This window comes from Antechinus flavipes, chromosome 3 (genome assembly GCF_016432865.1).
Source record: "Antechinus flavipes isolate AdamAnt ecotype Samford, QLD, Australia chromosome 3, AdamAnt_v2, whole genome shotgun sequence".
NCBI classification, from domain to species: domain Eukaryota; kingdom Metazoa; phylum Chordata; class Mammalia; order Dasyuromorphia; family Dasyuridae; genus Antechinus; species Antechinus flavipes.
The window spans coordinates 481,539,784-481,567,334 of record NC_067400.1 but is presented as its reverse complement, the minus strand read 5'-3'; the positions used below and the strand labels follow the sequence as shown (position 1 = coordinate 481,567,334).

Below are 27,551 nucleotides of genomic sequence, written 5' to 3'. Positions count from 1 at the left end.
AAAATAAAATTGATATAGCAACACAACTAGTTAAGTGAATACATCACAAAATAAATTGTTTTGTTTTGTTTTTCCAGGCAACACTGGCTGTAAATAGTAAAACAGGTTAAAAAATGAATTCTAAATTATATGTAATAGTAGCTAAGAATGATATTGAAAAAGTCTCATTTAACATGACTCAAGATTTAACTTGCCATTATCTATTGCTTATTTATTCAGGGCTGTAAATAACACTTATATAGAGACATAGAGAGATGTGTAAAAATGAAACATTGTGAAAAAAATACAGTTTTTCAATTTCATATGAAACTCAAAAGTATAAGTTCAGTCCAATGTGGAATGTACCTACAGTTGTTTATATCAGGGCTCTAAAATCCATATTTAAAAAATTTTTGTTTTAAAAAAACAAACAAACAAAAAAACAAAACCAGCTGACCCACCCTGCAAGTCCATTGTGTCTCGTTTGCTCAGAATAAGCATTTTTCAGGAGTGGTTTTGTTGCTTCTTTCTTGAAGTCTACTTTGATTCCTTTAAAGTTGTACTGGCCCAACTGTGGAAAGACAATTTCCATGAAGAGTCCGATGGCAGTGGGTATATGGGAGAGGCAGATAAGGGGAGGAAAGGGAGACAAAAACCCAAATCCTTATGAAGGATGGAAATCAGTTGTTAAATTTTAAGGGGTATCCAATGGCTTTTTCCAGGCACTCCACTAAAGAGCCAGCGGAAAGAAAGTCCCTTTCTACTTCCACAAATTTGATATAGATGGACTTAGGGGACACACCAGGTTCTACAATGCAGTTCTGAGACAAAAAACCATTGATACCAACCCAATCTTTACTGAAGGTTTTGGTGTTTGCTTGGAAATGTAAAAACAAACATTGCTGCAGAGTCCGAACCTCAGCAATCCCAAGGTAGCAATAGATAATGCGGGTGGACTCCATGTCCACCTGTAAAGAGGCCTGTGATGAAAGAGTCTCTGTGTCTCCTCGGGCTTCCTTTCCTATGTCCTGGGTACGGCGTTCCAAGTGTGGTGAAAGTGCCCTTTCAATACATTCTTCATAGCCAATAGCATAAAGGCCTGGGCTTTTGGGAATGCCCCCTGGCAATAAATATTGAACAACGTTCCCACCAGTTGGCTTGGAGTGGGCAATAGGTATCCAGTCAATCTCCATGTGCAACTCTAGGCATCTGGCTTCACTAATTGTGATTTCTAAGAATTTATAATAAACATTTTTCCAGTTCATTTTCTGTACTCGTGTCATAATGATCCGGCCTTCAGGTTTCTCTGAATTGAAGTACTCCCGAAGACGCTTGCCAAGAGGCACCTGGGAGCTGATTTCAGCATAGTGGTAACGGATATCCTCTTTCCAACGAGTGTTGTAGCCAATGCCAAAAATGGCGAGTTTGTTAGAAAGATGGAGCCTGGAAAAGTCTGTCCAGCTCTGAAACAGTTCCCATTTTAACTGTACTGATTCCAAAATCTGCACAATATTTTGCATAATGTCACGCTTCCTAAAAAGAAAAAAAAAAAATTCAGGTGGACAGAGGATCACAGTAGCACAATTTTCCTATAAGAGAGGTCTGAGAAAAATTTACTCTTTGGGGAATTAAAGGAAGCAGACTTCAATCATCTCTCTAGTCATTAATTGTACAATTTAATAAAATATTTTTTGAAAAAATCAGACATTCACATTTCAGGAATCACAAAGATATCAAAAAGTACCTATCAATAATGTAAAGTCAATAGTGAGCTTTATGAGCTTCCATTCCTGAGTGAAGCTGAAAAATACTGGTTTTGAAAACATATCTTATACCACTTAAAAAAATCACCATAGTCCAAACCTGGTATTTCTGATACATTAAACCAAACTTACGAGGCCTACACCTGCCATGGGACCTATTCAAATAATTGGACCAAAAACAGACATAAAACAAGATCAGTGTCTTCTTGCTTTTTCAAAAATGATTTAAAATACATCACCATCTCAGTGTCTTACTAATACCACTGTTAAGTTGACTTAGCACAGCATTAAGCCATAAGAATGAATTTATATGGCAAAGACTTACATTCAATCGAAGCCATTAATCCTAACAAAAATAGACATTAGAAGTAAGATTAAAGAGTGTTGGAACACAGCAGAAAATATAAACTAATATTGTCCTGGGAAAAGAAAGCAGCAATGAAGAAAGTGCTTTAATACACAAAACAAAAAAGAAAAAACTTGGAAATTCTCGTTTCACATTTGTTCAACTTGGAGTTGCAAAAATGCAGGGTTGATCAAGGTTGAAAAGTAGTTAGTTGAATTCTTTTCTTGGCTGGTCTCATTTATAGCAGTAGCTAAGACCTTTGTTTTAATGTAATGCATCAGAATTATTCTGATTTACCCTTCTATAGGAATCACTATATATTAATTGTAGATTAAATCTGCAATATGCTGAACTAACACACTCACACACAGTCAAACAAAAGCGAAGAGTAAAGATGCACACTCCTGATTTAGTAGCAGCTCTTTGGAGGAAGAGGAGAGAGAATTGTGGCCTTCTGAGACATTCCTATCAGGCTGAACACTCTTTGAGGGACATCCATATGTATCTTTCCCAGACTACACATGATCACATGTCAAATCTGTTCTCCTACCCCTTTCTCTTTTGTTTGATAAAGAGTTCATAAATTGCATCATCTTCCTCTGGGTGTCAGAGACGTTCAGTGTGAAGGTCCTTTTGTCTTACATAGTTCCCAGAAGATGAAATGACCCTTCTAGATTAATTTGCTGCTTTGTTAAAAAAAATAACATCTATTCTTTTATATTTATGCTGGAAAATAGTAAGCATCCAATAATGTCTATTTTTATAATTCTTGGTGCTCTCAAGGCCAAGGTCCAGGATTCTATTTCTGAATGGGCAAATTAGCTTTGAAAAGAGAAAAACCATTCCATGACCAGTTTTGCAAATCCCTGATCTCAGCCAGTTATCTTCCAAATGAAATTTTATCCAGTCACAAGGAGGACCAAGCAACACAGTATGAATGGCTTAACATAAAGCCCTTCCTCTCAGTGAAAAATAACTTAAAAGAATATATATATATATATATATATATATATTTATATATTTTATGGTGGGCAGGGTAGCATCATCTTTGGATGGCATATTTTCTCTGATTCATGATAGCTAACCTGGTTAAGCCCTCCTATGTTTAGTACAGCTACACAAATGAAGATAATTTGTTCAGCATTGTCACAGCCCTACACCATCAGTAATGCTACAGTTAAGACACTGCAGGGAACAGTTCTGGAGAGACCCCTGCACTGCAGAGTGAGTACCCTGAGAGGAACCTCTTCAAATCTCTCACCGTGTGGGGTGTGAACTGGAGAGAGGAGGCGGCACAGCTTGGAGATCTCTGCAGAGCCGGTCAGTTTCCTGCCCTGCTGATCTGATCTCAGCTTGGAGCTCCTATGGCTCACATCAGCTCTTCGGAGCTATGGAGCACAAACGGGGAGCTAGACCCAGAGTTATTCAAAGAGTCCCTGCGATCTGTTTGTCGTTTTTCCTGGACTCCGGAGTTCCAACAACGGGAAAAGTTCAGGTGGTTTGAGGTTGGTGGCACCGATTCTGTGCAGTTTGAATTCAGCCCCAGTTACACCAACTGCAGGGCCTCCCCTGTAGATCTCTGGTGGCTAAAGGGAGAGGTGGGACATTTTAGTGAAAGAGCCAATGGCTTTTTTGGGAGTGGGGTGGGGTATGGGGAAGGATGGACTAAGAACTTGTTAAACTTAACTTTAAAAATTGTAAAATTAAAGTGTTTCCCTTCTTTTGGGACACTTTAGTTCCATAGTCATAAAAGATGAGATCTAAATTTAGTCAAGGGATAGTTCCAAACTTAGTTTGAGTTTGAAATTATTTGTCCTCACTCTATTGGAATTTTTTGAACAGTTCTTTAAAATGTTAATCATAACTGGTCAAAATAATAGGATCTTAGACTTGGAAGTGATTCAAAAGACCTATCTAGTAAAAATATCTAAAAAGTCTAATAATTCTTAAGGAAAAATAAAAGCCCTCTATAATATACCTGCCAAATGGTCATCTAGCATCTACCTGAAGATATCTAGTGACAGGATTCTTAAGGCTGCTCAAGATTCTTAGCTCAAATTTCTACTACCCACCCCCAGCTATAGCATCAGACCTAGTGATTAATGTTCTGGTCCCAGAGGGATTGTTTTAAGTCAAAATAGGGCAGCTGTCAAAGGGAGGGGAAAAGGGAGATTCCAAAGAAAGCACCTAGTCTCTCTTCACTACACTGATCACTACCGCAGCAATTTCTTCTTGCCACTTTCTCTCCACTTCTTCCCACCGTCTTCTCAGATGATGTCAAGATTACAGGTTGGGAACTTGTATTTGCCCATAATTTCGTCTCTTCACTTTTTCTCAACAATAATTAGGCTTAACACAGCATTTAAAAGCATTAAAAAGAATAAATCACTTACATGTTACTGAGATCCCAGAGAGTTTAAATATTTAACATAACAGAAAATACCAGGCTCTTGGGGAAAAAATTAGGTCGTTGGGCCATAATCAAAAGGCCCTGGCTCCTAACATTTTTCATTCTCCTTTCTATTAATTGCTTTCTTTGCTTCCTAACTAAGGAAGTAGGACATCTGGCTACACAAAATGCAACTTAAGATGTAAAAGAAGAATTGAGTACTTTTTGTCCCACAACTTTTCCATCTAGCCTTAAGACCCTTCTGCTTTATTTCTGAATCTGTTTAAACAGCAAAGTATTTCACACCCACACACTCTAACAGACACATACACACACCTTTTTATTTAATAATGAATTTCTCCTTCTCAGATGTAAAATTCTCAGCATTTGAAGATGACTTCTAGGGATAACATTATGGAGCAAGTCAAGAGATGAATAAATGTGCTTTTTTAGTGGTATGGCTATGATTTTGCACACATGTATAATTACAAGTTCCTAAATTTCTCCCAATGTTCCCATCCCTAGGGAAATGCACTTTGTGGCAAGGTGAAACAGCTACTTACTGTGCTTCTTCAGAAGACTCTTGTTTTATTTTTAATGTTCTCTTTGTGACAGGCATTTCATCTGAAAGGCAAAATTTTGAAAATGAATTACATATTGCTAAGCCACGACATACATTTATGCAGATTTGTAACTATCTTTACTGTTGATTCCATATTTTCAATTGCTAGGCCTTAATTCTAGTGTCAAATACTGTTGTAGTTCAATGCCAGATTTATAAATATATCTCCCAAATAATGAGATGCACACATTTATATGCACGATCAGAAACCAGCTCTACATGTACATGATTCTTCAAGGTCACCAATGGATTTCTAGCTAGGAGATTAAAGTTTCATTTCACTATGAACATGATTTTAAAACCACAAGAATGAAAACAATTCTGTTCAACTTAGATTTTCCATGTAAATTTTTCAAAGCAATTATTTCTCCAATATTAAAAAAACTTCCTTAAATGTATAATTTTTTCAAAGGTTTTAGTGAATTAACCTATCAGAATAAAACAAGTCGCAGGACACTAAAATAATTTAGCCTTTATTAATGCACTTCAAAAATAAAACATGGTTAAATACTTTCTGCTATTTAAGTATATTATTTTTTTCCCTTTCCTACTATATGAAGACCCTTTCCTGCATTTAGCATTATTTTTTTCTTCCTCATTCAACATTTGAACATTTTTTTATCTTAAAATACAGTATCATTTTGAAATACTAATTTTAGATCAGCATCCAACTCTTGCTTTTGTCATCCAGTTCTTTTCTGCCATTAGGATTTTATATATTGTATTTAGATTTTATCTGCTAAGGAGTTCATGCTAAGTTTATTACAAAAGTATGAATAGCTCTAGATACATTTCATAGGGATTTCTTAATTATCTCTACATGAGGTAACAGGATTTTGGCCAAAGTATGAGTTACTTTCATAAAACTTAGTTGATATAGTGACTGCAAAGGGACTTTTTCATAAAATAATGATCACAGAGTTAAATGTTTAAAAAAAATCTCTTGATCAGGCTCAATGGATCTAGATTTTTGAGGAAATCATTCTTTTTAGGACTTTTTCAAGATAAATTGAAGAACTCTATCTTTTTTGTTCAACCAGGTTGAAGCCTGACAGGGACCTTCATCCATATTTAAGTTTAAAAACCAAAAAGGGCAATCAAAATGTCAGTATTTTGTCCAAATGATGAAAAAAATAATAAAACCAAACAATATGGAAATAGCCAATAAACTCGGGAATTATAGGATACAGACACCATATATTACATTAAAAAGTAAATTGCTCTGAATTCAAAAGACTTTCATATCAATAATCTTGCTGATATCTTAAATATCAATAGAAAAACCATGCTATAAGAAATCTGCCTACAAAAGGTAATTACCGCCTAGTGCCAAGTGGGAATGGTACCAGGATATAGTCCTGGATTATCTATAGCAGTATGCACATAAGGGTAGATAATGGCTCTCTTACCCAATTCCTGATCTGTTGGATAGCCATGTAGATCCTGACTGTGGTTTCCCCAGTCCTCCTGTGAATAATCCTCCATAGTGCTGCCATCTGACTCCAGCTCCTGGTACAAGCCACTACTGTTAATAAGTACAGGCTGGCAGGGCTGAGCATCCCATCCTCCCTGACCAAACACCTGTTCCAACTGTTCAAATGTGTAACTGCTCTTTCTTTTCCCAACACCATGTTCTTTCACCCGACTGTAACACCTGCGAAGGGTCTAAGACACAAAGTCTTTTGTTATTCCTTTAAATCTGTACTTCCTCTTCCAGGTATGGACCACAGATATTAATTACTATTAAACAGACACAAACAGACAAACACAGACACATTGTTATAGGAATGCTAAATTTCATTTTCATTCATTATATTAGAAAAATACTATATTCAGCAATAACTCAAACACATTACAATTCAAACAACAGTTTTGCAGTTAATTATCCATTATAAAACAAGAAACATTACATCATAGCATGTCCCCGATACACACATTTTATCCCTCCTCCCCCATTAAAAAAACAACCAAGAAGTACCAGCCAGCCAATAGGATGCACACCTGCCACAGAAGAGAGAGTACAGCTGCTATTGTGCCCAGAATTTGGAAAAAGGTGAGGGAAGGGAGGACAGAAAAGAGGATTCCCCAAAGCAAAGAATACAACCTTCCTTATTCTAAATTAAGGAGGAATACAGGTAAAAAAACAATTGCCTAAACTAATTAGCTAGTAAAATATATTACTTACATAGTCTGTATTCCTTACTAACTCATTCTGTCTCTTGGGAAGCTGCTGAAATTTAAAATAGAGGTCAAATCAATAATACTCCAAATTCTCAATCTAACATATCAATTATCAAGAAATAATATCCTAACCTTGATCTAATAAGAACCTAATATACTACAAATCTACTCTTAAGACCCAGATTGTCAACTAAAATGAACAAATAAAGGTACATAATTACCTCTTTTTTTTTTTTTTTAAGAAAGTGGGTTGGAAGGGAATATATTTTATTTCCTTTCCTATTAAATTATTATATATTAAAAATGTTATACAAATACACAGATACATTAAAGTTACTGTTGCACAGGAACTGTTATTTGTATGGTCTTCATTCATTTCTGATTATCAATACCATTTTCTGTAACCAAGTGATATACTCTAAGATATGTTATTGAGTAGCACATCCTAAGATATGTTATTTTAAAGGATAAAATAAAGACCTGATACCAAATTCCAAATCTAGTTAGCTAGATTCCTACTCCCTCCCCAAGTGTAACTTTTCAACATCCATTCTGTTTCCTTATGTTTAACTGCATGAGCAGTTTGCCCAACAGACAATGCCATCTCTCTTCACCCCCACCCCCACCTCTTATTCCCAGATGAATTCCAAGTACTTTTGCATTCAACTATGCATAGCTGGTTCATTTCAGAATTAATTTGGAGGCATTAGTATGAATGTAAATTTCTTCTTTAGATATAACGTTAAATCCTATAAGTCAATACATTATCTATTCCATCAAAAACTCTTGATAACCTTTTTAAGGCCTCCAGTACTATTAAAACAATGATTTTACATTTTATTCCAAAATGTGTCACTTGAAGCTAAACATACAGAATGAACAATGGTAAGTATAAAAGAATGATAAAGATGATGAACTGCAGAGTCCATCCTAAATGCTACCCATTGTATTCTCTGCATAATCACTTCCCTAATTAATTCAACCTTCTTCACATTCTCTTTTGGTGTCTCAAATGAACCATTCAAAGAATTAAAATTGTTGGTAATATTTCTTAAAGTCTTTTTTTTTCTTTTTTAAACCAGGGGTACAACAATCCCCTTCCACACAACCTTCTTAATGAGCATTTTAGGCTCCAAATCTGCCCAGAATTAGTGTTAGAAATCTGGATTTGGAAAATGATCAATAAGCAAGCTTTTTAATCAAAGAAGACAAGTACCTTCAAAGTTTCTCTCATTCAAACCTCAAAATATTCCCGTACCCCAATGAACTCTGCCCTCCTTATAAAGATTAGAATTTGAATTGCAAGCGACCCCAGCCAAGTTTTTTTTTTTTTTAAATCTTACAATATTTTGTTCTTGCCTCCAAAAAACCCTTAACATCTCCCACCCGCCCACACCCCATCCAGCCCAACTAGGGCCATAAATGGAGATTCCCAACCATGCTCCTTTCACCCTCCGAGGCCATAAATGGAGATAGAAATGATGTCGCTGCTCAATTCTTTCAAGTTACCCAGAGAAAAAATTCACTACATAAAATATCCCAGCCTGAATTATAACTGATAACAATTTGGGAAATCAAGGAATAAGGCTAAAATCATCTCTCTAAAGAAAGGTAACTTAGCCACATCAAACCCACTAGGAAATAATACAGACCAAAGAAAAACCACCAATCTCTGATACCAAGCATGGTGGGAAACCACAAAACAGGCTCTTTTACCATCTGTGTAACCACTAAATTATAGTCAGCTAAACTTGAAATTTCATGAGGCCTATGTAATGTGCATGAAGAAAGTAGTAAAGTCTAGTAGTTACACAATGGTTGAGAAGTCCCAGATCTGTTTTAGGAATATTAGCCTGATGACTTGGTTTCTTTTACTCAAGAGGGACTAATAATTATTGCTATAAACCTACTTGTAATAGCTAATGTAGGAAAGAAATATTCGATTCCATTGTTGAAGATCTGAGTAAGCAAATATCACATTAGGAATTTGATATATAAAAGAATAATGTTAAAACTAGTTAGAAATATAGATCTAGAACTAGAACTCAGAGGCCATTTATTCCAACCCCCTCATTTACAAATGAAGAAACTAAGGCCCAGGGAGATTAAGTGACCAAAGGGCATATAAGTAGCAAGCATCAGAGACAGGATTTGAACCAAGGTCTTCTGATTCTATGGCTGGTATTCTGTCCATTGAACCAGACTGCTTTCAGGTAAATTTGGCTTCAGTTCTCTCAAGAAAAGTACATATTTCAAGAAACATTTAAAGCAGAAGTGCCTTGCTGATCTCCAGCATGGACCCAAGAACCAAGAAGATTTCATATTTTTCATATAACATATGTAAGGCATGTTCATCAAGATAGATCATGTCTCCAGACTTGAAGGAAACATAACTGAGAAATGTTTGTCTAACTCTCTGAGAAACATTATGATACAACTAACTTAGGGGATTTGTGGTAGATAAATAGGAGGCAGATTCCTACATGTCTCAATATACCTGACCAGAAAAAAAGCAGACCTTTCTAACTAAGAAAGATTACTTAAGGGAAATAATATAAAAACTATGTACCATATGTACAAAAGAATATGGGGAAATCCCCTAGTCTAAGTCCTGACACCAAATTACAACACTCCAGAATCTAGGAAAGGGAACCCTGATGATTATCAGAAGTTTCATCTCTCATTTGCTGACAAGCCATATCTGGCAAGAAACTCATTCTGGCCTTTCTTAGGAAAATAATTTCAGCTATTAAGAAGAGATATTTCTTTTTTCCCTTCTCTTTTTTATCCCACCTCAAAGTCAAAGGAACTTAGATTCAGAAAAAAATTTTTAAGTAAATTAAAATTTAGGGGAAGAAAATTTACTTAAACTTATTGGAGGATTTACTTTTCTAGGCTACAGAAAATATTCAAAGTGGAGTAGTCAGTGGAGTTACTTATTACCAGATATTTTCATAGAAAACTAAATATATATCTATATCTACATATAGATATATATACATATGATTGTTCTCATAAGAAAAATTAAGTCACATATTATCTTATATCTTGAACAAGGTTTTTTTTTTTTTTTTTTTTTTAAATTACAGCTATATGAGCACTAAAATACCAATTTGATCAGATGACCAAATCATACAGGTGTGAGTGCTTCAGTATTGAGTTTAGAAGAAATGGCAAGTGAACTCTTATTGAAGTCCACCATGCCAATTATTTGAGGATTAAAAAAAAGGCGAGAATCAAAGAAAAGATTTGAAAAATGCCCCACTACCAAAGTAGGGAGAAAAAGATGACTGACAACTTATAGAACACAGTTAATTTTTTTGGCCAATTTTAAGATTAAAAGAAAAGAAAATGAAAGAATAAGAAGATGACATTCATTGGGGATGAATGCAAAGCAGTCTATCTGAGGAGTAAACAGAGGCAGGAACTGAGATTGGCAGGATTTGGGTTTAACAGTAGCAATGCAGAGAAAGACCCAGGGTTACAGTACACGAAACATTAAATACAGTGCACAATGCAACTCTCTTGCCAAAATAAGTAAATCCAGTATTGGGTTGTATAAGCAGAGGAATCACATGTAAGCTATGAAGGTGGCTCTTCCTCTCTATTCAGCACCGGTGAGGCAACAGCTGGAGCACAGCATTCAGTTCTGGGCATCGCACCAGCTACAAGAGAGGGAAATTGTAGAGTTCAGAAAAGGGCAAATAAAATAATGAAAAGCTTGGAAAAATAAGATCTACAAGTAGGGCAGTGGTTTCATCACAGCCCTCCCTGACATTATACAAGATACTTTTGGGGTAGGAGTGGGTCTCTTTCCCTCATATCTCCTAAAATCCTAGATTTTCAGGAAGTGAAAAGAAATAAATTCTTCCCAAAACTGCCACAGCATAAAAGGAATTAAGCAAATTCATAAAGCAGGGTAGAATGTCACCAATTTCTATCAGCACAATCATCTCCTCAAAGTTTGCCCCATTTTACATATAATCAGAAAAGAATTATGACAGAACCACTGATCTATGAGAAATGGTTATAGGTGAAACAGAATATCCAATAAGAAGTAGAAAAAATGGGCCACAATAGTCCACATAGGTAAATGTGTTGTTTGAAAGACACTTGGCATGATCACGTGTCAGAAATCAGATGAAAAATAAAGTCATATTGCAGGAAAGAAAGCTGAATTGTAATAGTAGGAAACACAATTAAAAAATTAAAATTAAAAAACCAAGTAGCAAAATAAACTTTCAATGGTAGCTACAGAACTATTCATACTAGATGGGGATTAGATATACTTTATCTTAAATCCTTTGCCAATTGAAAATTATCCATGTGATTTCCTTTTTTTGGCCAAATGATTAGAATAGGGGGAACAAAATCAACTGTGGGGAAAGTATCCAGAAATTCGTTTTCTAAGAACCAAAGAAAAACCTATGGCTAAAATAGCTGTAACTCTTAAACGCACCAAATCACATGTCCTTTTTTAGATTATTTCTCTATCTTTGGACCAAGGTCACTGCTTTCTAATAACACCAGCGGATAAAACTATCCCATATCCTCATTCATAAAAACTACAAGTGAGAATCCTTCCAAAAGGAGGTAAAAATTAACTGCTGCCAGTTGTTTTCAAGAATTATTTTTTAAAAAATCTTTATTATTTTAGGTCATACTAAAATGTTCTTCATCACATTTTCTCAGTGTGATCAGCAAAGTTATCAGAAGAAAGTTTCAATTAACAACTGTTAAGGGAAAACAAACTTATTTCAAAATGGGCAAGAAAGATGATAAAAATACAGAGCACAACTTCTGGCAATTTACTTCATACATTTTTTTGAGGTCTACCTATCAGCAACACAACATCAAATTCTATCCATTCTTGCAAAAGAGTTACTAAGATCCCAAGTTTTGCTCTGCTCCCCTTTGTTTTCAATGTATTTATTTCTATAATATTGTGATGCTGACAATCACCTTTATACCATTTTGTCATTTATTTGATCATAAAACTGCATTACAAAGAAAAATAATTATAATTCTGGAGTCTTTGACCACCTAATATAACATGTCAAGTTATTGACTAAAATGTAAGAGTGTGTGTGTGTGTGTGTGTGTGTGTGACTAAAGCAACAGACTATTATTGGCTCTTCCTTTTCCCTTTCTAAATCACCTTAATTACTACTTTGTAATAGAAAACAGTTTAGCTATGTGAGTAAGAGACACAATAGGTCTACATAGTAACCTCCTTTGTAACAAATATCACAGTTCTCATGGGGGATTCTAAATTTTGAGTTATTTTGGGTTCTATTTTCATACTGAACCCCATCAACTAACTGCTCAGAATGAATGGCATATAGGGACAAACAGCCAAAATTCTCTTGTTCTCTGGCAGAACCAAAAAGAAATTTAACAAGCAGAAGTGCATACTAGGATTTAATGCAAAACATTTTCATAATTTAGAGGTATAGATCTACTGGACAAGAATTTTTTTCCTGTTGCACCAATTAAATGTTATTGCCAAATTGATTCATTATATAGCTTTGTGATTGTCATCAATTATCTGACTTCAATATTCAATTCTTATTTTGGATAAATTACCTATAAGAATATTCATATAATGCATAGTAATCTCACATTTTCATTTCCAGTGATAAGCAAATTTAAATATATTTTGTCTACCTTTCTAAGCAGTTACAATGATAAAACCTTAATCTGTCTTCCAATTTCAGTATGACAAATAGGATATTAATCTTAGTGATATGGAATCGCTGTAGAAAATTATATCTGTCCATTTAGACAAGTAATTTAAGGAGTGATAAGCAAAGATTGGATATGGTCAGAAGAATAGGTGAGGAGTATATAAGTAAATTTAATCAAAGCCACCTAAATTCCATGTTCACTCTGAAGGTGGAAATATTTATTAGGGGAGGGCAGAAGTCAGTTCCCTTTATCACACATACTGAAGTTCTTTCCAAATTTGATTTTTAGAAATGGTAGATGAGGTTTAGAATGCTCAGAGTGAAGGAAAGAGAGACATATTATTCTCACTTGAGCAAGGGAGCTCAGTTTAAGAAATAAGAGGGAAGAATACCATCCCCTCATATATTATCCCAGAATGTTCAGGGCTAAAGTATACCACCATATACACAGCTAGCTCCCAAAAAGTCAGTCTTTGTTCTTAGTGGGGAGACATATAAGAGGTTTGTCCTCGGTGAGGGAGAAGGAAAGGTCTCTCTATCTCTTGCTGCTCATCCGGATTTCTTTGCCGTTGCTAACAAGATTGGAGAAGGGGGTTGGAGTGCCAGCAAAAGCAGACTGTGGCTAGGTTTACTTGCAATGATTCAGGTGCTGTGAAGGGGTACATGGGGTAGATGGGGATCACTGCCTGAGCCAGAGTGGGGAGGGGGGATGTTAGGCCATTCCCATTCTGACTCTTAAGAGGCTGGAGAGGCTGCAGGAAGGCCAGCTGGAGGCTGGGAAGTGGCAGAAGTGCTGTCGTTCTGTATCATCTTGCTGGGGAGCTGAGCTGCTGGGCACTCTACTCAGGGTCTGGCTTGTTGAAGTTGGGGCCCTCAGAATAAACCATACAGAATTCTCCAATCTTCTGAACATCACCCCCATGGCCAGTGTAGAGGGTCAGAAAGCCTTTAAAACTGAAGCATACCCCTTGGTGAGTCGGATAATGTCCCCTGGATGGATCAGGTTGTCAATATCATCCCAAAAAGATATATTGATGCTACCTGTTTTGTCTGCTACTTTGCAGATCCTCACCTCATGTCTTTTGTCTTGGTCACTCGGCCTGTCTCTAGCACAATGAAGATGAGATTCAGGTTCTTAAGTCCTGGGCTTGATATCTTTCACAAAGGTCGCCATCGCCATGCTGCCCAGGCCTCCACACTCTGAGGGAGAGCCAGGGTTGTCTCCCAGATAAATTCTTGTGGGCTGTTGATGTCTGGGAACTGGTGGATTTTGCAGCTGCAAAGGCTGTAAGAGTTGCCAAATTTCTCTTTTACTATGCAAATTCACAATATAATTTTTTTTAATCCTTTCCAGGGGAGGAAGAGGGATAAGAGAATTTCTGATTGCAACACAGGCTCCAATTACATCAAGTAGACACTTCCCCAAAAAGACTTTGGTTTGTATTAAAAGATGACACAATGTTTAATAGTTAAATCATGACTGGATTAAAAAAAATTCTTAGAATTAAAACAAAAGCTCTTTAAATATTTGAGAATTTTTTAAAAATTCCTTAGAAGTTAATTTTAAATAAAGGGAAGATTAACAGAGGGAAGAAATAGAATTTTTCTAGAAAAAAGAACTGAAAGTCATTGGCAGAAAATTTTTTTGGACTAACTACAGTCAACTTGGTTTGTTATCTGGCTAGACTCAAATTGGGCATCTTTCACTGTTATTCTTCTATATACACTATTGCTGCCATACTACAACACAAAATCTGAGATGGTAAGAGTTTCCTAATATCTCCTAAGAAAAACAGAAGCAGAAAAGGTAATAAAAAGTCGGTACAAATGTAAAAAGTAACATTCTTTTACTCAGTGCAAATGGTGACAAGGAAGATTGTTTAAACAGTACCTCTAATCTCTGATAATGGTTTCCTTATCAATGAAATACTACATTTTAATTTCAACAAGGTTGTTAATCTGTAAGGAATGGTTATGTGGCTATAGGATAATGGAATTTAAAAGTTGGAAGAGACTTAAGAGATCATGTAATCTGATCTCTACTTGAAGCAAGAAAGATTTCTACAATCATAATAACCCAGTCATTCAAATTAAGTTGTTTCTTATATTTGAAATATGGCTTAAGGAATTAAAAAATATAAAATAGCTATCTTTACTATAAAGATGAAGGAAATCAGCTGATTTCTACTCGAGTTTTATAAGGTCACATAGAAAAAAGATAACCATTGTCAAAAGGTTTCCTTTATTTATAGCTTTAGTAATTCTAAGGGACTGTTCAGAAGTGAAATTGTTAAGCAATATACATACCATAATTACTGTCTTATTCACTGAGTTGGAAAGGACCTCAGTCATCTAGTCCAATTCACAAATGACTGAAAATCTCCTTTACAAGAATTCCTACAAGTCTTTGCTTAAAATCTTTAAGAAACCTAAGAAGAAGCATCCCCAGTTTTTTATTCTAAGTTTTTAACTTAGAATTTTTTTTTATACTAAGATTAAATCTGCCTCTCTGCAAGTTCACTTACAGCATCTATTTCTACATTTTTCTTTCAATTGTCACCACAATCTTCAATGAGATGTAATACCCATTACTCCTGGATATCCATTTACTCCTTTAAGTGTCATAAAATCATCATAAGAGAAAGATTTGACAAGCTCATAGATCTACAGTTTGAAGAGGCTTCCCAGGCCATCTAATCCTTTCCTCTTATTTTACAGATGAGAAATCTGAGGTTCAGGGAGATTACATGACATGTTCCAAGGTAATAAATAGTAGGCAACAGAAATAGGATTTGAATCTGGTTCATCTGACTCCAAAGTTAGTTTTGATAACCAGAAAAAACCTGATCCTCCTCCTGAGCTAGCTGTTTTAATTTGGGTACTAGTACAGTTTTCTGGACTCATTAGGTCTATGTTCTGATTGTTCAAAGAATCCTTGAGGAAAAGAAAATGTTAACTACTACAGAATATAATAAACTCTGTTGTCTCAAGAGCTAATCACAAGTGGTCATTATTTTTAAGGCGATAAGAAACAGATTATCAGAACTGTACTGCAACTTCTGATGTCCCTCAATGAAACAATGGTCACAGGACTACAGCAATAGAACTGAAAGTTCATCTAATCAAGTGATTCTTAAACCTTTTTTTGTCATAGATCCCTTTTGGGATCTGGTGAAGCCTATAGAACCTTTCTTAGAATGTTTTTTAAAAGACATAAAATGAAATACAAAAAATTTGAAAGGAATTTATTTTCTTACACACACACACACACACACACACACACACACACACACACACACACAGCGAGAGTTCCCAGGTTACGAACCCCTAATTTAATCCCAATTTCATTTTCTAGATAAGAAAACAGAATCCCAGAAATATGAAGCAATTTGCCCAAGGTCTCTCTCACATACACAAGGAATAAATAGAAAACCTGGGATTCAAATCTAGGTCTTCTGACTCTAAATTCTGTGCCTTTCAACTGTATTATGCCTGCAAAGATCTTATAATATGGACTTATTAGATGCTTTATAAGGAAGAAAATACTGTCATGATATATATTTTTGAGAATGTCATCAATACTTTCAAAGCACAAAATAAGGGAAAGAAAAGGTAGTTTACCTTAATACTTGCTAGGGAAAAAAAATACATAAACTCAAGCATCATGAAATATAATTTCAACAAAAAGAAGAAAATTATTGGACAAAGAAAAGAGTAGGACTAGGGTATGCCCTTCTTAATGCAACATTTTCAAATAAAACAGAGATTCCAGTAGAAAAAGATGGAGAAAAATAATCAAATTGAAAGAATACAGCAGTAGATCACAACTGGGCAGGCTAGAGATGCTATAAAGTTATCACAATGATTCCTTATATCTTTATGTATATCAGCACTGTCATTCTAATTGAACCCAGCAAAACATATATGATGCAGTAATTAATAAGCAAATATACATTCCATAAACTTAATGTTTCAAACATACATATGTTAATAGTTGATTTCTTAGCTACTTAGTACCATCAGTGAAGTACATAGCCCAATCTGATTTGCAATTTTGAGTTAATATTTAAGGAATTCTTTGGAAAGAAAGAGTTATTTTGGAAGATGAAATCCTTGAACAATCACATACATATACATTGAGAACAGATGTAGTCAACTATCTGAAATATGTTGGACATTTCAGCTATTTTACAAGTTATCACTAACAGGTAGCTATGTCAATAATTAAAACTTGCCTTTTGCCACTTTTCCTTAAATTCCTATATCATTTTCCATATCACTCTACTTTCAGCACTGTTGCTAAATCTTCATATAAATATTAAAAAGTATGCTGATACACCCTAAAAGTCAGTAATACTCAACCAAAGAAATGTTAATGCTCCTATTCTAAACTTAATATCTAATTAAAAACATACCTGACACTATCTAAAACACTCCAATTATAGAAAAGGAGAGCATTAAATTTTAAGTGCTTCTTATTTTCTGCTAAGTATAGTCAGCTGCAACTAAAAATGTAATACCACTGATCTACCATTACAGTAGTATTTAATACTTCTTGGTTATTAACTAAATGGAAATTTTTAACTTATAAAGACAAGGTTTACAACAAATACTGGTCAGAGTGAAATTTTAACCCAAAATATAAATGTCACTTTTCTTCTTTCATTTAAATTACATAATTATTCATTTTCAAGTTTATTTTGTCTATGGTTTTTATAGTAGCCACATGGGACCCTAACACTATTTGCCATTCATGAATTAAAAATAATTTGTAATGAAATTATTTTTCATAATTCATGCAAAGATCTTGACATTGAATGTGGAGACTTTAAAGACTTGGGTAAATAGATCAAAAAGAAGAGTATACAAACACTTTGTCTTAGGATCATAGGATAAAGAGACCTTAGAGAACATGTAGCACAACTGCCAAATTTTTTTTTTTAACAGATGAGGATGCAAAGTTCAGAAAGGTTAAATGACTTGATAATACAAGTAACAAGTAGCAGACCTAGGGCAATTCTCATCTCCCTTATTACACATGATCTCTTCATCTGATCCCACAACACTTTGTGCTCCTTCTTTTGCATTTGTCACTTGCATTCTAAAGAGAAATACACATCTTACTCTTGCTAGATTGTAAGAGATAAAGTTAGGATCAAAGCTTACTTATAGGAAGAAGCTAGGATGGTGCTGCTAGTTAGCCTACAACCCAGTGGCAATTTACTACATAGTAGAAAGAAATAGCCCCTAGATAAATAATACACATCATCTTAATTCAACATAGAAAACTGGGATTTTTCATGATGTACCCGAAAACCATAAAAGATCAACTTCTGGCTTTAAGAAAAATAACGATTAGTCCAAAGAATTTTCTAAATATTGATATAAAACCAATCTCTTCTCTTAAAAAAAGTTCAAATTCTGTTAGCTGTTCTAAATTATGTATATGAATTACTAACATTTTAAAATAGGAAGAAAAGAAGGGAAAGAAGGAAAATAAGCATTTATATAGCTCCTACCATGTGCCAGGCATTGTGCTAAGCACTTTTGCACATTTGGCCTTCAACAATTCTTCCAAGTAAGAACCGAATTTAAGGAAAGGAGGTAAAAGAGTTAAGTCAATCAATTAATCAGCAAACATTTATTAAACACTTACTATCTGCCAAATTAAATGACTTGCCCAAGGTCACAGAGTTGAACTCAGGTCTTCCTGACTCCTGGCCCAATACTCTTATTTACTTCACCACCAATTACCAAAGTAGGTAGCTGAAAGGTCAAAATCCAGAACAAAACATTTTTCAATTCTTCTTGAACCACAATTCAAGTCCTCTCTTGAAGGGAAAGAATCTGCAGATGTTAGAAATAAACTAAATTTTAACCAAAATGAATTTTTCCTGATCACACTAAGATCAATTAAAAGAATACTTGGTTTAGTCAGAGAAATGGGAAGAAGAGTTAAATAAATATAAATACTACAATGAATTTTTAAAATATAACTTTTAAAACTTTTTTTTATAGGATCAGTTCCAACAAACAGTGTCATTCCACAGTTTCAAATACACTACTGTTACACAAAGGGCTATAAATATATATATAAAAATATGTAATGATAAAAATAAACATTAAAATGTTTAATAGTGGAATGTCAGCTAATCAATAACAACCAATTCTAGAAAGCAAAAATACGGCATAGCACTACTCTAAGTTTTTGCAAGATTGGGAATTGGACTCTTATTTGCAAATGGGGAAACTACACTAATACTTTACTAATGTAAAGAAATAGTCATTTTTCAGTCATTCAGATAATACAAAACAAATTTAAGAAACAGAGATAAAACTAAACCAATCTAAACTAAAAAACAAGCAAGTTAGAATCAATGCATTAAATATTAGAGATTAGAGATGGAAAGTACCAACTAAGTATCCAATCCAATCCCTCTCCTCATTTTATAGAAAAAAACTGAAGCTCAGAAAGTGAAAGTGATTAGCCAGAGATCACTCTAATAGTAAGAGGTAGAGTAGAACTTTGAACCCAGGAACCTCTGACTTCAAATCTGGAACTCCTTAACTTTACCCGGAGAGGTCAACATTTTGGCAAACAATTTTTATCACACAAGGAACTGGAAATTAAGTGAATGCACATAACTTAGGGAATGGCTGAATTAATTGTGGTATACGAAAGTACTGGAATACTATTGTTTTATAAGAAATGATGAGTAGACTGATTTCAGAAAAGCCTGGATAAGACTTACATGAAGTGATGCTGAGTGAAGAGAGCAGAACTAGGAGAACACTGTAAACAGTATTGGCAAGACTGTGTATTGAACGACTATAACAGACTCAGTTCTTCTCAGCAATACAATGATCCAAGACAATTCCAATAGACTTGGGATAGAAAATGCCATCCCCATCCAGAGAGAATTATAGAGATTGAATGAGAATCAAAGCTTACTATTTTCATCTTTATTTTAGTTTGCTTTTTCTTTCCCATGGCTTTTTTTTTTTCCTTTTGTTCTGATTTTTCTTTCACAACATGACAAACATGGAAATATGCTTAAAATTACTGTATATGCATAATCTATATCAAATTGCTTGGAGGAGGGAGAAAAAAATTTGGAACTCAAAATCTTGCAGAAATGAATGTTGAAAACTATCTTTACATGTAATTGGAAAAATAAGATGTTATTGAAAAGTTAAAAGAAATTTCTACCACAGGATAGAAAAATCCCTGCAGCAATTATATTGTAGAAACTTATGTGGATGATATTAAACCATCTCTGCAAATATGATAACCAATTAAAAGCTGTTATACAAAACTCTTGCTTTTAAGAATTTTACATTTTTCTTTTTTGTATTTGTTTTCATTTGCATCTTTAATTGAGAAAAGTCATTTCTTATACTCAAAAAATTTTCATGTTGCTCTAAGAAATCTATGAAGTTTGAGTACAGATCATTGTGATGACATATTGGCCAACATCTAACTGGATATAAATTTCAATTATTACTGTCTTGTGAAAGTGTTAAGGAAATGGATATGGTTGACAAGAGAAATAAGAAGCCTGTATAATTTACTCTTCCAAAATTGAGTTGATTGGTTTCCAAGTGATATCTTCAGATCAATTTTTACAGAACTTTTAAAGTTAAGCCTAACGTTGGAAACTGTATACTAGTTCCTTGCTAAATGGTGATCTCTATATATAACATGGTGGACTGCACATTCTTATTAATGTCTAAAAATCAGATCCAAAATGAAAATTTTCTTCAAGCCCCAAACTAACGCCACTTTGCTAAATACAACAGATTAGGACATTCAAACTATGATAGATCTCTATGCTCAAGTAAGACTCATTTTATACCACAGATTTTCTTGAAAACTGATCTTGGACAAACAGTGACCACTAAAGCCTAGTTTTAGTTTCTTTGTGTAAAAATTGAAATAATACTCAGTCTAAAAAGATTATTGTAAAGACCAACCAATATTTCATATATATATATATGAAAGAACATTGTAAATTATAAAAGGCTATAAAAAATGAAGGACTATTATTATTATTACATGAATTTTTATAAACTGATTTTAAATTTAATTAGATAAGTACATTATTTAAAGCAAGCAATTTTAACCTGAGATACATGATGTTTTTAAGATAAGTGTATTATAAGATAATTGATTTTCTTCATAATTCTTTGTATTTTATTTTGTGTATTTAAAAACATTGTGAGAAGGTTCTGTAGGATTCAAAGGCATTTGCCATACAAAACAAGGAGTTATAGTAATCATTTTGTAAAAGGAAAACTATTTCTATAATTTAAATATTTCCCTAATCCATGTCCTTCCCAAATTTATTTTTTGTATACTAGGCTTTCTGAAAATAGAACACAACCCTATTTTAATTCTATACCATACTAGTACTACCACATTAAAAAAAATTTTTTAAAGCAAACCCAGAATCCTATTTATTTACAAATATGTTTGCAAGTCGATTTATTTCTAACTAGGGAAAACTCTTGATATGTTTCAAAAGGTTCCACAAGGATATGTTTTAAAAGGTGTAAGATAATATTTTAAATGAGCTGTTCTGGGCACTTCCTACACTGCTCTCAGTCTCATCAGCAAACCTGAGAGTGAATATCCTTTCAGGTATTATCTGCAGATATAATAAAATAGAATAGATAAAAATTTTAGTAGAGATAACCAATTTAATTAAATCCTAGATACTTTGATAGCACTATTCAGCTTGTAGAAAACTTTTCATCATAATGCAGAAAGTTTTTGTAGAACCTATGAAGAAAATTATACTATTAAGATGCTCAATGACAAGACAACTTTTGGCCCTAAGCAGCTCTTTGATTTAAAACAAAACAAACAAAAAACTCCCACTATTCTTTCAAAAGGATGGTTAAGAAATTATAACTAGAATTAAGGCAAAAAATAATTTATCTACTGAATCATAAAAATTATTCTAGATATGATAATTATTTTAATTAATCCAAAAAATAATCATTAAGAATTATTTTTAGTGGTAAGGAGAAACCCCACCCATTATCTTTAAACATATTCTTAAATAAGCAAACAATATTGATCCATTAAAGACAAGTTTTTTAGGTCACACATTCACCTTGCATTCATTTTGTGGCAAGCTAGAAGTACACATCTGTTTCATGGACCTGAAGCCAACTCCCAAGAGGCAAATTTTTGGAGAGTGCCCAATAACATGGGACTTGAGAATGAGTTTTGCAGTGCATCAGATTAACTGACTGAAAGTGTGAACACAGCATCTGGCTCAATAGTGAATGATTTTATAAATTCAAAGCTTGGGTAAAGTGTCAAAACCAAGAACTGCTAACAGTATGAACTGCGACATTCCCTTCTTTTCTGAAAATAGCCTTTAGTGAGACTCCCTCTGTTGGAACTTAAATCATGCACTGTATTAAGACACCTTGTGCATTCATTGACTTGTACTGTCACTCATCTTTTTCATGTATATCTTATCTTCCCAAATAGGTTGTAATCATGCTACAAATTACAAGTATTTACTTGTAATCATTAGATTGCAAATGCATAGTCTACTACTATACACTATATACAATAATAATGTATACAGTATTATACAAAGAATATTTACATATCTAGAGAAAGATTGGAAAGCTTATCTGTTGTGATCTGTCCTATGAGATCATAGACAAGAACTGCACAGGATGGATACATTGCAACCTTCACAGTTTAAGAAAGCATACATATCAATGAAACCCATGGAATCACTTAAGTATCCAAGTATATTTCTTTGTATCACTCAGAGAACCTAGTGTTTTAAATATATACATAGTACTCAATAAATGGATGTGAATAAATGTTCTTGCCAAGCACAAGAAAGAATTCAAGAGTAGATCACCCCAAACAGTCATTTTCACCTTTTTGACAAATAAATATTTTTCAGAAGTAAATAATTAAGTCAAATCTTGTTAAGTTGTGAAATGTTATGTAAATGATAAATTTGAAGAATGTAAGGAAATATGGAAAAATTTACTTGAAATGACGGAAAGTAAGATTACCAGAACGACAAATGACTATAATGTCATAAAAAGATGAAGACAAAGCTAGTGGAACTTCAGATGGAAGTGGAAAAGGTCATAAGCAAGACTTGTTTTTGTGGGTTTATTGTATTAATACATTTGGCTCTACTTAATAATATTCTATGAGTTTCATATAAGATGCTTGTATTTATTCAATCATTTGTATTGGTGACAATTAAATTTATAATAATTTTTAAAAGATCATTATAATAATTATAAGATATAATAAATCATGCAGCAATAGCCAGCTATTTTCATCAAGATCAAAACTGTGTCTGTCCTTAAAGTTTAATACTGGGCTAGTTAGAAAAAAACCAAAAATTACTACTAGCCACATCCAACTGGGATCAACTCCATATGTCTTTATTTCGTATGATGAGATAAATATTATCAAACAAATTCACTCTGCGTAACTAAGGTATAGATGTTACGTTGGTTGGAAAAATAACCTCTCCAAGGCACAGTAATTTGACATGCTATGAATGGATACTATACTAGGCCAATTTTTCCTGTCCTACACAAATTTCTTTTTCTTCAGAATTTTGAGCAGATATTAAGTTATCAATTAAATCAACAATTCTAATCAATGCAAGGAGTCTTTTATTTTTTTCATATTTGGTGGCAAGTCATTTGCTTGTAATACCCTTTTAAAAGCAGAATATATCACTCCCCTTAAAAATCAATGAATTTTTTTTTAAAAGTTAATGAATTTATTTCTGAATAATTTTCAGGTAGTACAATTCAACATGTTTTATTTCTAATTTACAAATGACTACTGTTCTTCTAAGAATTATAGCACAAGCTTATGAAAGTTCTCTTTCTAGTCTTTAGTCAATAAAGTCTGGGTTGTTTTGACTGAAATACAAAAGTTAAGCTCTTTTCCCTTCCTTTCTTTTAAACCAAGTTAATTGAGGCAGTTTATCTATACTTTTTCAACTTAGAATAGTTACAAGTGAAGTTGTATTACTTTCAATACAAGGATTAATGTTTTCCTTAGGTATAACTTCCTCCACAGAGAACTCAAACCTTCTGTTTTGTAGATGGTCTTCAAGAATTTCTATGATTGAAAAAATTAATCATCCTGTAACTAAAAAAATGATGAATCTGGCTGGGCTACTTCCAGGACAATACACACATAGCACTCCCATATTCCAAAGTCAGCTCCAATTGGCAGAAGCTACAAGAACTTGTGTTATACTAACCTAGGTCTCTACCAGGGATCCTCAAACTACAGCCCGCGGGCCAGATGCAGCAGCTAAGGACGTTTATCCCCCTTACCCAGGGCTATGAAGTTTCTTTATTTAAAGGCCCACAAAACAAAGTTTTTGTTTTTACTATAGTCCGGTCCTCCAATAGTCTGAGGGACAGTGAACTGGCCCCCTATTTAAAAAGTTTGAGGACCCCTGCCTAGAACCACTTCCAAAACACTGAAGACTTCAAAATAGAACTGCAAAGGAATGTAGTATTGTGTTAAAACAGATATAAAAGTTTTGTATTTTTTAAAATAACCTCCTAGACATGAGAAGTTTGAGGACAACTGAGCCATTTTCATTTGCATGGATAAACTTATCTTCTTAAAACACATTAATGAGACTGTGTAATTTCTTTTATTAATTCCTCTTTCAGACTGGAACAGTGAAGCAAATTGACTAAATGATATTTGATTATTTTATGGATATATCTAGAATAGAGCTGCCCGTGTTCAGTAGATTCTCTAATGGTACAGAATGCTTAACAATTTTCAGTCTTGGAATTCCGTTACAAAAGAATTCCGATAGATCATATTTTATAAGGTCTGGGTGTATCCCCAAGTAGAACCTAAATAGAAAAATGGTATATTGCACATCATTATCAGTGATTATTTCTGTTAAATGTAACAAGAATAGGGAGCTCCTCAAATTTCTAACTTCAAAGACCTTGACCATTAACTGACTGGATCAAATACTGATAAAGACTTCTTATTCTTCATTAAATTTAAAAACAGTAACTCAAGTTTCTTACAAAACAGTAGAAATAACGTGACTTCCTCACATTTTCCTACGAATTCATTCCCAGGTTTCCCCTCCCCCACTTCACACCCCCTCAATTTATTTGGGCTCAGCTGGGGCAGATAAAGTAAAAAGTAAATTCTTAGAGGGTTGAGAAGGGATTGTGTTGCTTTTAATCTTTGTATTCCCAGCAGCCAGCACAGCGCCCAGGAGGTAGCAAATGCTTTACTGAACTAAAGTAAAAGATTAAAAAAAAAAAAAGTCTAAGGCACTACGAATGAAATCACTTTAGAATAAGAGAAGTAATTGGCAGGGTCTCAGAACAGTATTAGATAGATTTGAAATATCTTTGCTTTTGGTCATGCCAAAATTTTCCAAATTATTTTTCCTAAATCCAAAGAGCAGCCTTCAAAAAGACCCTAATCCAAAAAGGACTTTTACTATTTTAAAACCATATACTAGGGAGAAACAGTCTCAGTCACAAATGTTGTGTTTTATTGAACCTGGAGTTAAAGTAGATACCATCCTTAGAAATTAACAGAAAGTCTTTCATTGGGGAAAGACTGGGAAGATGGATCCTCATCTGAATCTTAACTCTGGTGGACACTAGAGATTTGTAATCACAAACTTATTCAACTAAAATACAATTCAATATCAAGAAAACTTGGAGCTCGCAGGTTTAAAAACTACAAATTAGTAAAAAATAAAATTAAATTTAAAACCCCCAACAACCTTCACAAAATATGAAATTTCTGATCCTGATTAAAAGTACTTAAACGTTAAAATGCCTATGTAAGTAGAAATTCAAAACTTATGAAGCTTTTTGCCTATTACTACAAATAGAGCTCAGTATCTACCTACTGGAGGAAAAGGAGAGCTTTCATAAGGGGCCTAATCTGAAATGTTATTAAGTCTCAAGCCAAGGGAAACAACAGTCTCACTCCACATTCCTTCCAAATTCCAAGTCTGGGTGTCATTGTGCCCACTAACTTGCCACGGTAACAATACAAGATTGGGCTGCCAGCAGCTCTTTCCAAGGCATCTGGAATCCTACTAGCCCCGCTGGCAGCTCAAGTTGGAGGTACTGCAACTGACACAAAGGCCAGTAGTCCTAGAGAGCTCTTTTTGTGAATGTGGCTCAGCCACTCTGGGAAACCCAGAGTGGGAGATCATTTTCCCCCTCCTTTCCCTTTCCCCAACCCCGCCTCCGACCCTGGGAGCCCCACTGTAAGGAACAAAGCGAGGGGCCCCGAAGCTGGAGGGAAAGAGGCGCCTGCAGCGCGGAGGACCGCCGCTCAGCACACAATGAAAAAAACACCAACTTCGAAGAGCTGGAGCATCCAAATTAGCAAGAGAAAGGGGGCGGCGGCGGTAAGGACATTTAAGTTCACACCCAGAAGACTAGAGGCCTGGCGGCCCCCCTGGAAAAAAGTCCCCTCCCCAAAGGGAGAAGAAAAAGGCGGAGGGGATACGAACCGCCCCCCGGCCCCGGAGGGAAGCTCCGCGGACAGCCCAGCCCCAGCCCCCGCCCCCCCGAGGCCGGCTTCCCCGCCTTCTCTCAGTGTATCAGGTTCGCTGCCCCGGGCCGGGCGGCCGGTTACCTTGATGCGCTCCCGGCACTGGGACGGGGTCCGCTCGTAGCCCAGCTCGGCCAGGGCCCGGGACACGCGCTCGTACATGGCTGGCCCAGGGGCCTTGCTGCCGAACACCGTGCCGGCTCCCTCCAGCTGCTGGTACCGCGCCTCCACCAGCCGCTCGTTGCCCCACACAGCTATCAGCGCGTTGGTCTCGGCCGGGGTCCACGACATGCCCCGGCAGGCAGCGGCGGCAGCGGCGGCGGCCCCGCCACCGCCGCCGGGGGAAAAGGAGACGGAGGATGAGGCGGCGCTGCGGGCCCCCAGCCCCAGTCCCCCAGCCCCCGCCGTCGCTGCTCCCGAGCCAACCGCGCTGCCGGGTCCGAGCGGAGAGGCACCGCTGGGAGTGGAAGGGTCGGATAGAGATGGGTTCCCATCGCTCATTCCGCCCGGAGAGGCCGGGGACATCACCTCCATCTTCGGGATCTTCAGCGGCGAGTCAGTGGGCAGCTCCGAGCCACAGGGCGCAGCCATCTTCCGAGCGGCCGCTGCTGCACCGCCCGGAAGTGACGCGCCCCCACATCCGGTCTCCGCGATTTCGAGAGCTACCCGCTGTTCTCTTTGGAGCTCACGGGCGGGCGGGTTGGATGGTTTCGCTCGCGCGCCTACTGCAGGGACTGGGGCTGGGGGCGGGGAGCGGACACACCTTCTCCTAGCTCGACCTGGCTAGAGAACTGACTTCCCTGGCCGGTGGGCGGGGGAGGGATGTGAAGAGTGATGATGGGGAGCTGGGAGCTGGGAGCTGGGAGCCGGGAGCCCGGAGCCCGGAGAGGGCTGTGGGCTAAGGCGGTACCTGGGGCGCTGTGGGGTGGACAGGATTTTCGGAGTCAACCCCTCCTCTAATGCTAAGGGCCTCTGTCCTGGGCGAGGGAGAAGAGAGGAAAGAGA

General features: G+C 35.7%; 1 protein-coding gene across 4 annotated transcripts; it reads right to left on the bottom strand.

Moving 5' to 3' along the window:
- Positions 1-184: 184 nt before the first annotated feature.
- On the bottom strand, positions 185-27,263 carry MSANTD2 (Myb/SANT DNA binding domain containing 2). Of its 4 annotated transcripts, XR_007952093.1 has the most exons (5): positions 26,631-27,217; positions 6,509-6,764; positions 5,041-5,101; positions 3,350-3,674; positions 1,417-1,512 (listed from the first exon to the last, which is right to left on the bottom strand). XR_007952093.1 is itself a non-coding variant. In XM_051986767.1 (4 exons), the coding sequence occupies exons 1-4, from the start codon at positions 27,135-27,137 to the stop codon at positions 660-662; spliced, it is 1,677 nt and encodes a 558-aa protein (XP_051842727.1). In that variant the 5' UTR covers positions 27,138-27,172; the 3' UTR covers positions 185-659. The 4 variants fall into 4 exon arrangements, 2 of the variants coding, with proteins under 2 accessions (XP_051842727.1, XP_051842728.1); XM_051986767.1 differs by lacking the exon at positions 3,350-3,674 and having other exon boundaries at positions 185-1,512; positions 26,631-27,172; XR_007952094.1 differs by lacking the exons at positions 1,417-1,512; positions 3,350-3,674; positions 5,041-5,101; positions 6,509-6,764 and adding exons at positions 10,579-10,945; positions 14,040-14,252 and having other exon boundaries at positions 26,631-27,257.
- Between the last annotated feature and the right edge of the window lie 288 nt (positions 27,264-27,551).

Bases quoted from the DNA above. Each gene is read 5' to 3' on its own strand.
- MSANTD2 (XM_051986767.1), bottom strand. From the start codon at position 27,137: ATGGCTGCGCCCTGTGGCTCGGAGCTGCCCACTGACTCGCCGCTGAAG. The intron at 5,102-6,508 runs GTAAGAGAGCCA...TTTGCCTTTCAG, and splicing joins TCCAACAGATCAGGAATTGG to ATGAAATGCCTGTCACAAAG. The intron at 1,513-5,040 runs GTAAGTAGCTGT...TTTTCTTTTTAG, and splicing joins GAGTCTTCTGAAGAAGCACA to GAAGCGTGACATTATGCAAA.